The sequence below is a fragment of the Ovis aries genome, chromosome X (assembly GCF_016772045.2).
Source record: "Ovis aries strain OAR_USU_Benz2616 breed Rambouillet chromosome X, ARS-UI_Ramb_v3.0, whole genome shotgun sequence".
In the NCBI taxonomy this organism is placed as follows: Eukaryota; Metazoa; Chordata; class Mammalia; order Artiodactyla; family Bovidae; genus Ovis; species Ovis aries.
The window spans coordinates 108692569-108707901 of record NC_056080.1 but is presented as its reverse complement, the minus strand read 5'-3'; the positions used below and the strand labels follow the sequence as shown (position 1 = coordinate 108707901).

The following is a 15333-nucleotide window of genomic DNA, read 5'->3' as shown; positions in this document are numbered from 1 at the left end:
GTTGGGGAGGAAGATAAGATCATGAGTTCTGGCAAGAAAATCTTTCTCTGCAATTCTTTAAAGAATGACAGATTCCCTCCCACAGGGACACTGAATACTTCAAAACTGCATGTTCCAATTGAAGAAATAGTTTTTGACCAACATTTCTCAACCTTGGCCCTGTTGATATTTCAGCCTGGATGATTCATTACTGTGGGGGCTGTCCTGTGCATTAGAGGCTGTATAGGAGCATCCCTGACCTCTACCCCTCACCAGATGCCAGGAGTGCCCTCTCCTCAGTCGTGACAACCAAAAATGTCCCCAGACATTACCAAATGTCCACTTTGGGCCCGTTTGTCCCCAGCTGAGAAACACTCTGTTTGATTAACGGTGAGACAAAATCCATTGTTTCCTTACATGCTCCCTTTACCCACCCCTCTTCAGACTCTTGCAATTTCTTTTTTTCCCCTCCTACCTTCCCCTTTCCTATACCTTTCTTCTTAAGCTTTCATTGGAGGGTTTAATTTACATAATTCTCCAGTCGATAACATAATTGGGGTTGGAAACCACTGTTTTAGATTGAATGTTTGTATCACCCCCAAATTCACATGTAAAACATAATGCCCAAGGGGTGAAGGTATTTATTAATGGGATTAGTGCTCTTAGAGAAATCAGAATGCTCCCTACCCCCTTCTGCCATGTGAGGACATAGTCAGAAGTTGGCAGTCTACGACCCAGAAGAGAGCCTTCACGGAATCCTGCCATGCTGGTACCCTGATTGTGGATGTCCAGCTTCTACAACTGTGAGAAACATATTTCTGTTGTTTATAAGCTACCCAGTCTGTGGTATTTTGTTATAGTAGCCCAGATGGACTAAAACAACCACTAAACTAAATCTATTTAGTGTATCAATGCTGACTAATAGCTAGACAGCCTATAGCAATAGAGGCCAGAGTGACCCCCGAAACAACTAACAAATGATCGCATACTTTTGCATAGATAGCTACCCATCATCTACTTTTCTATAAAATTTCCTTCCTTATTCTATTCCTTTATATTCCCTTGCACTCTTCATCCTTCCTATATTCACTCTCTATTCTGTCTTTCCTTTCTTTGTATCTACACTATTCTTGGGCATTTCTCAGCTCTTCTGATATTCTTCTTTCTAAAAGACTTACATAAGGGCACAGGAGCCTGAAAACAAAATGGCACATTTGGGAAACTGTATATGACATAGGAGGGCCAGAGCTTAGGGAGCATGGGAGACAATAGCAGTGGTGAGGCAGAGGGTCTACAGAGGCCAAATCATGAAGGATCTTATACAAGGAATAGAAATAATAGAGCTTCATTTCAAAAACCGGAAAAAACACAGGAAATCAGAAACAAAAGGGTATCTACAAATTCTCTCACCCTAAGATAGCAACTATTTAGATTTCCTTACATTTTCTTTGGCGCTAGACCTCTGCACAATAGGAATTTGAATTTGGAATTGTTGCTTTTTTGTGTGTTCTAGTTGTACTGTATATATGTATATGTATGTATACATGAATTCTGGGTTTTGTTTCCCAACATGGAAAATCACTTATTGCCTTAGAAATTATCTGGTTAATGTGAACAGAACTGCTTTAAAAAACCAAATCCAGTAAAAAAGGAGTTTTTGAAAAATTATACAGGATAGTCTCATAGGGAAAGGACAGTGAGTGCAACAAGGCCTAATGAGAGATGGAGCTATTCTCGTTGTTCTGTTTTTTTTTCTGGGGTCTCTGTTTCTCCCTGTACGCACGCTCTATTCTCAGATTTCATTCTTGATGGGATATTTTTGTATCTGTTTCCCTATTCAGTTCAATTCAGTTCAGTTGCTCAGTCATGTCCGACTGTTTGTGACACCATGAACCGCAGCAGGCCAGGCCTCCCTGTCCATCACCAACTCCCAGAGTCTACCCAAACCCATGTTCATTGAATCGGTGATGGCATCCAACCATCTCATCCTCTGTCCTCCCCTTCTCCTCTTGCCCTCAATCTTTCCCAGCATCAGGGTCTTTTCCAGTGAGTCAGCTCTTCACATCAGGTGGCCAAAGTATTGGAGTTTCAGTTTCAACATCAGCCCTTCTGATGAACACCCGGGACTGATCTCCTTTAGGATGGACTGGTTGGATCTCCTTGCAGTCCAAGGGACTCTCAAGAGTCTTCTCCAACACTGCACTTCAAAAGCATCAATTCTTTGGTGCTCAGCTTTCTTTATAATCCAACTCTCACATCCATACGTGACTACTAGACAAACTATAGCCTTGACTAGATGGACCTTTGTTGACAAAGTAATGTCTCTGCTTTTGAATATGCTGTCTAAGTTGGTCATAACTTTCCTTCCAAGGAGTAAGCGTCTTTTTATTTCATGGCTGCTATCACCATCTGCAGTGATTTTGGAGCCCAGAAAAATAAAGTCAGCCACTGTTCCCACTGTTTCCCCATCTTTTTGCCATGAAGTGATGGGACCGGATGCCGTGATCTTAGTTGTCTGAATGTTGAGCTTTAAGCCAACTTTTTCACTCTCCTCTTTCACTTTCATCAAGAGGCTCTTTAGTTCTTCTTCACTGTCTGCCATAACAGTGGTGTCATCTGCATATCTGAGGTTATTGATATTTCTCCCGGCAGTCTTGATTCCAGCTTGTGCGTCTTCCAGCCCAGCGTTTCTCATGATGTCCTCTGCATAGAAGTTAAATAAGCAGGGTGACAATATCCAGCCTTGACATACTCCTTTTCCTGTTTGGAACCAGTCTGTTGTTCCATGTCCAGTTCTAACTGTTGCTTCCTGACCTGCATACAGATTTCTCAAGAGGCAGGTCAGGTGGTCTGTATTCCCATCTTTTTCAGAATTTTCCACAGTTTATTGTGATCCACACAGTCAAGGGCTTTGGCATAGTCAGTAAATCAGAAGTAGATGTTTGTCTGGAATTCTCTTGCTTTTTCGGTGATCCAGCAGATGTTGGCACTTTGATCTCTGGTTCCCCTGCCTTTTCTAAAACCAGCTTGAACATCTGGAAGTTCACGGTTCATGTATTGCTGAAGCCTGGCTTGGAGAATTTTAAGCATCACTTTACTAGTGTGTGAGATGAGTGCAGTTGTGTGGTAGTTCGAGCATTCTTTGGCATGGCCTTTCTTTGGAATTGGAATGAAAACTGACCTTTTCCAGTCCTGTGGCCACTGCTGAGTTTTCCAAATTTGCTGGCATATTGAGTGCAGCACTTTCACAGCATCATCTTTCAGGATTTAAAATCCTGTTTCCCTATTATTATGCTGTAATTCCAGCTCTGACTCAAAATGAACTTGCATCTTGGCTTTCCTAGCTGACAGGTTTCTCAGTCTAGATTTCTCAAAGAGAAGTCAACACACACACACAGAGAGAAAGATGCATGAGGGAGAGAGCATAAGATTATGTCTGAGACTGGATGTCCAACTCTGGTCCAGTGAACTGTGACTGCGAGAAGAGGGGAGTGGGTTTGAGAAGGTCATGGACAGAGATGCTCTGGCCAGGGCTGTGCAGAGAGACAAAGGTCACATATCTAATATGCTTATGTGGTTAAAAATTCTTAATATTTTTATGACTTCATAATATTCCATGGAACGAATGGACTAGAATCCTCACATATTTGAATCTTCTCTTTCTTAGTCAGTGGATGAAGGAGATTGAGAATCATGGGTTGGAAGTTTTCCGGCTGAAGACTGGAAGTGTCAAACACCACTTTTTGTCACCCTTCACATTTCATTATCTAGAACTCAGTCACATGACCACATCTAATGGAAACTGTGACTGGGAAATGTAGTCTGTCTGTGTGCCCTGGAGAAAAGGAGAATATGGACATTTATCAGAAGAAGAAAGTTTCTGCCTCAGGCCACATCTTTGATTTTGAGGCTAATATTTCAGAGGACAGCTGTGCCCTTTGCCAGTTTGTCTCTTAGAGAAACGTTATGCTGAATAGGCTAGAGTACTAATTTGAGTGGCATTCCTTTTGTTATCTTATGGCATTATAAAAAAATTCTTGCCTTTATTATGCATGTATGAGTAAGACTTTCAGAGAAATGAAAGCTAACGAAAGCAAATGTTGATCAACATCCTTTAAAAGTTGCATTAGAATGATCATCTAGATTTTTAACCTGAAGAGCTTAGTGGTAGACTCTTAGGCTCTGTCCTTATTGTACTCCTTTGTATTTAGATTGAAACACTTTTTCTTTAAAATAAAATGTTCTTGCTAATACAGATTACAATTCAATAAAAAGAAATGATACAGAAAAGTATACCATGACAACTGGCTCATAAAATAAAAGAGTATAATACATATCTGAGGAAAATGAAGATTAATAAAAAGGTAATTAAGGTATATAATACTCTGCCCACTACCTACTCCCCTAAAAAGAAAAATAAATAAGTAAGCCAACTAACTAGTGAAGACCAATTCTATAAAATCAGCAGGTTGCTCTGGTGAGTAAAATTGGGAATGGACTTTCAGCATTTGCAAAGGGAAATATAATTGAATTTCTTTACAAAATGAATGAATTTCTCTTAACTCCTAGTAAATTTGAGATCTGGTTTAATTTTAAATGTGTGCTCATAAATTTTGCCTAGTTCCCATGTTTGTTCCCATTTTAAATGGTCCCTGGTGGGAAACGAAGTCTTGAAAACTGGGATGGTATTTTGTTATGCCTTCATGGAGAAGATGTATAAAATCATAAGAGGATTGAAAGTCTTACCTATCAGTAGCTTTCCAAATTGTTTCTAATTTGAAAGGATTACAGCTGCCACATCTTGGAACCTAAATTACCCTTAAAGATAAAGAGAATGAAAAATGGTAATTTTACTAATCTAAGTAAATAATTTTTGTATCTTGGCCATAGCCTTTTAATACAGTAACATTTACATTAATAGAAAATTCTAATTTGGTATTTATCCTTCAAGGGGTATAGGATTTCTTAATATCATTTTTAATTACCATCTTTCTAAATTCCATATATATGCATTAGTATACTGTATTGGTGTTTTTCTTTCTGGCTTACTTCACTCTTAATTTTTAGATTAAAATTACATCTACAGAGCATGAATTTAACTTAGAGGAAGAGAATGATAGGATGACTTGGAAGGACATTATTATAAAGTGGAGCATAATTGTTTATTTTCATTTATTTTGGAGACTACTAAAGCATCTTGGTCAAAAGTAGAAAATATGTAGTATATTCTTTCTCTACCATCATATATATATATATGTACACATATATATACATGTACGCCAGCCCTACTAACTCTAGCATGTCTCTAGATGTCCTTTTATAGACATGTTTAGTTTCTATACAGAAGTCTGATACACTGTTGAATTAAAAATATTCTGATGTATTCTAAACAGGGAGACATGACAGTTAGTTCACTTTCATAAGTATGTATCATCCTAACATTATTATGTCAATTCTGTAATTAAAAGAGTCAAAATAAATATTCCTATAAAAACACATTCAGTGGAATAATAAGCTCATATATATTCATTTTGAAAAGAAAAATGGCACATGATCATATGATTAGGAAGATTTTGTTACCTTAATGATTAGCATATCCTAAAGGAGATCAGTCCTGAGTGTTCATTGGAAGGACTGATGCTAAAGCTGAAACTCCAATACTTTGGCCACCTCATGCAAAGAATTGACTCATTGGAAAAGACTCTGATGCTGGGAGGGATTGGGGGCAGGAGGAGAAGGGGACGACAAAGGATGAGATGGCTGGATGGCATGACTGACTCGATGGACGTGAGTCTGAGTGAACTCCAGGAGTTAGTGATGGACAGGGAGGCCTGGCGTGCTGTGATTCATGGGGTCGCAAAGAGTCGGACACAACTGAGCAACTGAACTGAACTGAATGATTAGCATTAGGAATGGCATCAGGGGTGTCATGAGTTAGTATGTGCATAGTGGCTAAGTAAATGGGTTTCATTGTTCATGCATAGATTTAAAAGTATTTATTGATGTAATTCCCTGGTAGTCCAGTGGTTAGGCCTCCATGCTTCCACTGCCCCAGGTGCCCGGGGTTGGATCCCTAGTCAGAAAACTAAGATCTCGCATGCGGTCCAAAAGAAATATATTTGTTGAGCACCACTTGTTTGTTAGGCGTGATTCTATATGCTGGGGACACAACAGTAAAAAAGACAAACAGACATTCCTATTCTCATGTAGACTGTATTCCAGTAATCAGAAAAACTGAAGTAGATTCCCAATTCTATCATTTACCAGTTGTATGACTTTTGAAATTTACTTAAACTTAGCAGCTGAAACTCAGCTTCCTCAACTATGACATGTGGATAATATAGGTGGGGGAAAAGTGGAAACAGCAATAGATTTTATTTTCTTGGGCTCCAAAATCACTAGGGACAGTGACTGCAACCATGATATTAAAAGACACTTGCTCCTTAAAAGGAAAGATATGACAAACCTAGATAGTGTATTAAAAAGCAGAGACATCACTTTGCTGACAAAGGTCTGTATAATAAAAGCTATAGTTTTTCCAGTGATAAGCTTTCATTTTATTTTCACAATCAAAAAGAAACAAGTCAAAGAAATAGTTGAGTCACATCTCATCTCGGTTTGAGACATTTGAGTAAGGAAAGACTTGTTAATAAAAATACAAATAATTAGAAATAATTGCTGTGAATGATAATTGTCCTTTCACATTCAGGAATGCAAGAGATTATTTTCTCACAAGTGAAACAGTTATTTTAGAGTCCCCAAGCCTCATTCATTCTGTACAGGGAATCAAGAGCCTTTTAGAAGAACAAAAACATCTTTCAAATCAATATTTATTCATTGAGTACCTTTGAAGTATGAGACAGGAATGTAAAAATTAAGACTTGGTCTCTGCCCTTAGCAAATATACAGTCCAGAGGAAATTGAAGAGGTAGGGCAGATATTACTTCTGATTAAGAGGCAAGGGGAAGTAATAGCCACCAAAAAAAATAAAAAAAGATTTCTAAAAATCTCTCCCATTAGCAACAAGCTACCTCACTTGGAAAATCACAAGAATACTGATCTAGATCATAGAAGATTACCATTTAAGAATAGATTATAAGACTTCCCTGGTGGTATGGTAGATAAGAATCCACCTGCCAATACAGGGGAAATGGTTCAGTTCCTGGTCCAGGAGGATTCCACATGCCATGGGGCAACTAAGCCCATGTGCACTGTTGAACTTGTGTTCTGCAACTACCAAAGCCCATGGGTCTGGAGTCCACGCTCTACAGTAAGAGAAGCCATTGCAATCAGAAGCTCTTGCACCACAATGAAGATCAATCAATCAATAAATAAGTAAAATAATAAACCAGTCATCTCAAATTTTTAAAAAATAGATTATAGAACTAAGGCTTAAACTTAGAAAAATTAAGGTTTAGATATTGGGTTGGCCAAAAAGTTTGTTAAAATGCAAACAAACTTTTTGGCCAACCCAATAGATGCGTGCATGCATGCTAAGTCACTTCAGTCATGTCCTACTCTTTGCAACCCTATGGACTGTAGCCTGCCAGGCTCCTCTGTCCATGGGGTTCTCCCGGCAAGAATACTGGGGTGGGTTGCCATGCCCACCTCCAGGGGATCTTCCTGACCTAGGGATTGAACCTGCCTTTCCTGTGATTCCTGCTTTGTAGGTGGATTCTTTACTGCTGAGCCACCAGGAAAGCCCAATCCATAGATATGCTGACACTAAAAAACCTCTTAAAAACTATGAACAACATGGAGAGACTATAGGCTTCTTTATGAACACTTGCATATAAGGTTTGAATGGGACATATGGACAGAGTGGCCTAAAATTTGAGAGAAAGGACCCTAGAACAAATAAATTGAAATCCACTTTTATATAGCTGTTAATAAAAAAATTGTTACCTTAAGAGGTTGTCCAAGCTAATAATACCATTTGGGCTCAAACAGAGTTTGGATCTATTTATCCTAAAAAGGAGTATCAAGAATAGGTTATTATGTAAAAACTAGAGATGTTGAGGTTGGTATCTTGCCAGTAATCACACTTTGCCACAAAACACCATGAAATATTCTTGTCAGAAAAGAAAATGGGGCTGACCCAGCATGCCATTTTCTTTTATTTTCTCTTGTCTTTGGAGGCATAAGAATAAATACCTGTGAATACACATTACTCCAAATAGGATATGAAAAACAGCCAACAAGCACATGAAAAGACACTCAACATCACCAATCATCAAAGAAATACAAATCAATACCATGATGAAGTGTCACCTCATACCCATTAGGATGGCTATCATCAAAAAGACAAGAAATAACAAGCGTTAGCAGGGATGTGGAGAAATGGAACTCTGCACTGTTGGTGGGAATGTAAAATGATATAACTGCTATGGAGAACAGTATGGAGATTTCCTGTAAAAATAAAAATAGAGCTGGCACATGATCCAGCAATCTCAATTTGGGATATATATTCAAAAGAATAGAAAGCAGAATCTCAGAGATATTTGCATGCCCATGTTCATAGCAGCATTATTCACAATAGCCAACAGGTGGAAGTAATCCAAGTGTTCATCAATGGATGAATGGCCAAACAAATAGTGGTATATACATGCAATTAGTCAGCCTTGAAAAGGAAGGAGATCCAGTCACATGGTTAAAGCTTGAGAACACCATGTTAAGTGAAATGTCACAAAAAGACAAATATTTTATGATTCTACTTACATGAGGTATATAAAATAGTCAAATTTGAGGAAAAATATTAGAATGGTGGTTACCAGAGGCTGAGGAGATTGGGGAAAGAGGAGTTGTTTAATGGGTTTAGAGTTTCACATGTACAAGATGAAGTGATTTGGGAGATCTGTTTCACCATAATGGGAATATACTTAATACTACTGAACTATACACTGTAAAATGGTATAGGGTAGTAAATTTTGTGTTTTGTGTTTTTGTATCACAATAAAAAATACATTTTATAATTTTTAAAAAGAGTAAATATCTAAATTCCACTACCATATCTGAATGTGATTTGGCCCTAATAACTTGACTCAAGACCTTTTCATTGCAGTCTTCCTCTTTATTATTATTTTTTTTAAATCAACCTCAGCTTTTAACTGGAAGCAAGTTAAATTCCTTCTTCTGGGTAAAAAAGAGTCTAATGCTTGTAGCTAAGTGAATGCAGGTTTGGAAACTCATCTCATAAGTATGTTTATAAGATGTAAAAGAAGAAATTCACTGGTTATTTATGCATCTGTTGTTAGAAAGCTGTAGATTTCTGTTTATTTCCTATAGAATTTCAAGTGCCACATTAAATCACATCATTTAGTGCTAACATATACCCTCAGAATTATGTTGTATGTAGGTTTTAAAAAGAGATAGTACATTTTCCCCCTTTAAAATCCTTATAGGAGCATTTATTATATTCCCATTTACCACCACTGAGTTTCATCAGTCTTAAAGATATTTTTTTTCAATTTCCTTATATGCCCATTTCCTTTTGGCAATATCTTGCTTTTCCTTTTTAAATTTGAAGTTGAATATTAAAACAGATGCAAAGGAGAGTACTACTTACACATAAACTCTTGAACTGCATTTTTATCATTTCCTCTGTGGAAAAAACCCAATTGTATGAAATTGATAGCAACATTTTAGTATATCCTCAGGTCCCCTGGGAAAAGCAATGTGCTTAGACAGATGATCTGATTTTATGAGCACATAGCTGAAGTCTAGCACTGTGCATTTGTCTTTATGCTCCTACTTTTTTCAGGGACTATGAAAACACATTTAGGCAGTAGTTTTGCTTTCCAACAATGGACTGCAAAGCCTTTGACAATACATAGCATTTGCATTGCTGTTTTTCATGATGCACATCAAAGTATAGATCACTTTCTGCAGAGACTCTTAATCTCAGCTTGTTAATAAGAAAACAGGAACCTTAGTACCAGAACTCATTTTATTATCTACCCTCACCAAGGACTGTGATTTGGACTCCACTCAAATATGAATTAGTTTAAATGTTGCTCTGCTACGACTGTTGAATTTATTCATTATGCTGTAATATTTTACTTATGAAACTGCATTTGGAAATCCTTTGGTATATATCAAGATGAAATTACAGTGCTCAGGAATATTGATTATTGCTTGTAATTGCCATCATAATAGCCAACAATTCTCTGTCTTTCTTTGTCTTTCTTCCACCTCTTAATGATATACCAAACCAAATCAATATCCAACATATGGGGCCACTTATGTTGTCTCAAAAATTCAATTGTTCTTCATAAATATGCAGAGGATCGAAGATTTTATCTCCAAACATTGAATTAAAAAGCCCCATACTGCTAGATTTCTCTTCTATTCCATAGGAGCTTATTAGAGTGTTGCTGTATATGATCAGTTATATGCAAGTGACGTTTTATCACCTCCAGAGTAACTACTAAGTTGTGATAGGGAGATGGGGAGCCTTCTCCACTCTGCTGTTTACAAAGTGCTATACTTCCCCCTCACTAGTATATTAGATGGTCACAGAAAACATAGGCTGGGAGAGATAAGACATTAAAGAAGAAATCTACCTCCTATGACATGAAGGTGATTATTTCAGGGACTAATGAGGAAGTACAATCAAATGAAAGAAACCTAATGCTGCTGCTGCTGCTGCTGCTAAGTCGCTTCAGTCATGTCCGACTCTGTGTGACCCCATAGACGGCAGCCCACCAGGCTGCCCTGTCCCTGGGACTCTCCAGGCAAGAACACTGGAGTGGGTTGCCATTTCCTTCTCCAATGCATGAAAGTGAAAAGTGAAAGGGAAGTCGCTCAGTCGTGTCCAACTCTTAGCGACGCCATGGACTGCAGCCCACCAGGCTCCTCTGTCCATGGGATTTGCCAGGCAAGAGTACTATGAGTCACTTTTTCAATAAAATATATTTAATCTTATTTCTGCTATGTACTGTTTTTCCATTCTAGGGATACAGTCAGTGCTTTTAAAAGCAGCAATAATTCCTTTACAGTCCTGATGACCAAACGCTAGCTTCTCTCTAATGGTCCCCCATTCATTCAAAACAATTAAGATGGTCTTTAAAACTTACTGTGAGAACATGTGACATACAGAAAAAAATAGATATGTATTTTGTAGTACTGTTTGAATAGATTGTGTTTGGTTAGCTTGGGTCAGTTAACCCAGATTAGAACTCTGTGGTGATTCCATGAAGACTGGTTGGCAGGTAGCACAGGGCAATGGAAATATACTATTTTACAAGTCCCCAATTCTAAATACATTCATGCCATTAGCTGCTGATGTTTCTTTTAAGTAATCCACTTTTATTCTCTGGGCCTCCGTTTATATCTGCAGATGAGCATGTTGAGCTGCTAGATGATTTCTGAGATCCTTTCTAACTGATTCTATAGCCATCATTCTCCTGTTTTTCCCTCGGGTACCAAAGGCAACAGGGTAAAAGTGTGGCTCAATTCAATATCATCCGCATGACCAAATGAACACAAAGCATGCTTCTTCTGTGATGTACAGGCCTGGGTTCAAATTTTGTTGTGTCCACTAACTGCAGAACCCTGGTGTGGTGTGCTATAATGTCGTAGTTAGGATCAGTGGCTCTGGAGCCAGACTGCTTGGGCTTGAAAGTCAGCTTTACCAGTTACTAGGTGTTGGAATGTGGACAAATTACTTAACCTCTCTGTGTTGGTTTTCTCATCTGTAAATGTAAATGCTTACTGTAATGGGGTTGTTGTGAAGCTTAAATTATGTAATGCTTTATGAATTAATTAGAATAATGTCTGGCACAAATAAGCACTTAATGAATGTTACCTCTTATTATTATGATAAGACCTTTATCATCATATCATTTTGCTATTATCATACCACTTTGCTCCTATTAAACCTCTTTTTGTCTCTGTTTCATCATCTGTAAGGTTACAATAATAATATTGACCCCACAGACATATTAGGATCAAAATATTGCATATAAAGTACCTAATTTGGTACCTGACGTTTCTAGGCACTCAATAAATCATGCACATAAATAGAACCAACTATGCATGTGGTTGGTGTTAGTCACTGCATTTTTTCCACCCATCCCACTCCCAATCTTTTTGATACTAGTTACAAGAAAATATATAAGCTCAAGGCAGAAAATTTTAAAGAAATAAGCCTAGTATCCAGAGGTTATTATTATTATTAAACAAATTATTATTATAAAAACAAATTATTATTTTTCCATGAACATATCTTTTATTTTAAAAATTGTATTGCCCACATTGTTTTGAAACCTACATGATTTTACTTGATGATCTGTAAACTCTTTTTCTAGTGAATATTCTTTTACAATTAAATTTGTAATGGTTGTATAGTATTCTACTCTGTATTTATAAAATAATATTGATGAACATCTGAGTGTTTATGTTGTGCTGCTATAAATAACATTGCAATGTACATTGTCATACGCATCATTTCCTCAGGAGAAATTCCTATAAGCATAATTTTTGGACAAAGAATATGCATCTTTTAAGCCTTTTGTTATAGAAAGCCAATTATCTTCCAGAAAGTCTTATGAATCTCCACTCCCCTCAGCAATCCTGCCCTTTAAATACCATTTATCCTCATAAACTAAAGCAAAACTCTAATGTGGACAGTTTCATTAACTGACATGTGGACAGTTATTTTTTCATTTAAACGTACATGCTTTCATTCTTTAAAAATGGAAGCTAGATATCAGTCTTAAAATATTCCTAATGATGAGCATATGTGACATGTACAAGGTGATGTTGTCTCTTTGTTCAGTGGAAGGGTCTTGTGATGTATTACATTAACACGTGGCAACAGAATGTTTTCTATTTAGCAGTGTGTTTTACTGCCCTAGGCTGAACAGTAGAGTAGATTGAGGACTTTGGAGCTGGAATGGCCAGGGATCCGATTATGGCCTTGTTATTCTTTTACTAGGTGGATTTATGCAAGTTACTTAACCTCTTTAGGCCTCCATTTCCTTAAATACACCATGAAGATAATAATATAGCCTGTTCCATAAGAGTGAATATTAACTGAGAGAATGAGTGTTTAACACAATGCATGGTACTTAGCACTTGATAAGGGTAAAGTATTACACAAAATCATTTTCATGCCAACTCCTTCCATGTGAATGTATCACTACTGTTTACGAAATATCCATATTACAATAGTCATGAGCTGTCAATAAACATCCTTTAGTAAATCAAACATGACAGCAGTATGAAGTTCTGGGACAGGTAAAATTAATGCAGGGTAGGAAAAAAAATGCAAACTAGCAATTGCCTCTGGGGATTAGAGATAGAGATTTACTTAGAAAGACAGGGCACTTCCTGGGGTGACGGAAATGTTCTGTATCTTCACAGGGCTTTGGGTTGCACAGGTGATTGCATTTGTTAGGTCACAGCAAAGGTGCACTGCAAATGTGTGCATTTCATTGTGTATAGTTCTCACATTGAAATATGTTTACTTATAACAGTGTATAAGCTTGTGTACACCATATTGAATTGATACATTTTTATACTGCAATACCATTGTCATTTGTAGTATTAGCTAACATCTCTATAATTATTCTTACTTTTTGTATTGGGAATAATTAAGATCTACCACGTTAGCATCTTTTATTTTTTTTTACATTATTATTGTCTATAACAATACTGTGCATTAGATCTCCAAGACTTATTTCTCTGCTAGTTGCAAGTTTGTAGCCTTAAACATCCCCCTATCCCCGCTTATCAGCCCTTGGTTACCAATACTCTGCTCTTTGTTTTTACCAGTTCATGTACGGACCTCAAGGATCTCATGTGTGAGATAAATCAGAGAAAGAAATACTGTAGGATATCACCCATATGTGGAATCTAAAAAACTCAAACTCATTGTGTATAAATTTTACATTAAAAATCTGTAAGAACTTATTGAACTCTAGAAAATAATATAAAATTTAAAACATGTCAAGAGAAGTGTACTGATGTATGCAGCTTATTTTGAAATACTTACAAATGAAATAAAAAATGAGATGTTTAAAAAAAATATGGATTAAGACAGGAATGGTGAGATGGATAAAAATGTGATAAAGTGAATATAATCATATGTTAAGTATAGAATCTAGTTCACAAGTATATGTGTGGTTTTGTTTTTTAATTTTTAAAAATGTTTTTTTGGTAATCGTCTTTTAAAATTTAAATCTAGTATTTTTAAGACCAGTTCTGCTCAACTGGAGATACACATTAAACTTACCTAGGATGTTTTATTAAAATATACTTGCTTAGGATCTAGTCCAGATTTACTGAATTTCTTCACTTGATATTCTCTGGAGTAGATGTATATTTGTTATAAAAATTCTTTGCTTTAGCTGTATGTTTGGCAAATTTTATAATAAAATATTAGGTGGAAATGTGTCTGTGAAAGCTAGTCTCTAAATACTGGCCCCTGGGCCATTCATATTATCAAAATGCCTGATGATACTTCTCCTCCTGTTCTTGCGTATTATATTCAATGAAAGGGAACAGTATAGTGAATGCCACCAAATGTGGAAGGGTAATGCTCAGAGATTGAGAACCTCATTAGTCAAAAATTCAGGAACAGAAGATCTCTTTCTTCCTCTTAAAAATCTAAAATAGGAAGACAAAAAGAAGACCACCATGGGCATTGTGGAGTTAAGTGTTAGGTATATGAAAATTTTGTGGAGTTCTTCCTAGTTCCCTTTTGCTTCATTGCAGCATGATTGTTTAATGGGGTTTATGTTTCTGTAGCAAGTGGCTTTGGTTTTGATAGCCCCAATTTTTGTTTCTTTTCTGCAGGCATTTCCTATTCAAGCACGGATCTGGTTCCTCAGCCATCTTTAGTGCAGCCAGTCAGAACTACCCACTGACATCCAATACTGTGTACTCGCCTCCTCCCAGGCCTCTTCCTCGAAGCACCTTTTCCAGACCTGCCTTTACCTTCAACAAACCCTACAGGTGCTGCAACTGGAAGTGCACGGCCTTGAGTGCCACTGCCATCACAGTGACTCTGGCCTTGTTACTAGCCTATGTGATCGGTAAGCCCTTTTTGCCATGCTTCCCTTTTCTTCTTCATCAAAATCTGGTTTTGCTTGTGCTGGAGTTGGGAGTGAGGGGTTTCTTTCTATACTCTCTGACCTACAAATGTGAACTAAGGCTTAGTATTACAAATAACAAATAGATTTCTAATTAGTTTTTTTGGGTACTTCCTAACCTTAAATACTGCTGAGGAGGGTAAGAACTGCTCTTTGAGAAGAAATATTTATACTACTAACACAGTCTTATTGATTGCAATTACTGTAGTTAACCATTTTCCCTTCAATTAGAAGGCTGTTATGGTTTTCTCATTAGAAG

The 15333-nt window shown here is 37.1% G+C and overlaps 1 protein-coding gene across 1 annotated transcript in view; it reads left to right on the top strand.

Annotated features, from left to right (window-relative positions):
• TENM1 (teneurin transmembrane protein 1) overlaps window positions 1-15333 on the top strand; it is a 900209-nt gene that overhangs the window by 509823 nt on the left and 375053 nt on the right. Inside the window, exon 8 of the mRNA XM_027963346.3 lies at window positions 14779-15017. Within this exon, the coding sequence (XP_027819147.1) occupies window positions 14779-15017 (239 nt within the window). The remainder of the gene's footprint in view (window positions 1-14778; window positions 15018-15333) is intronic.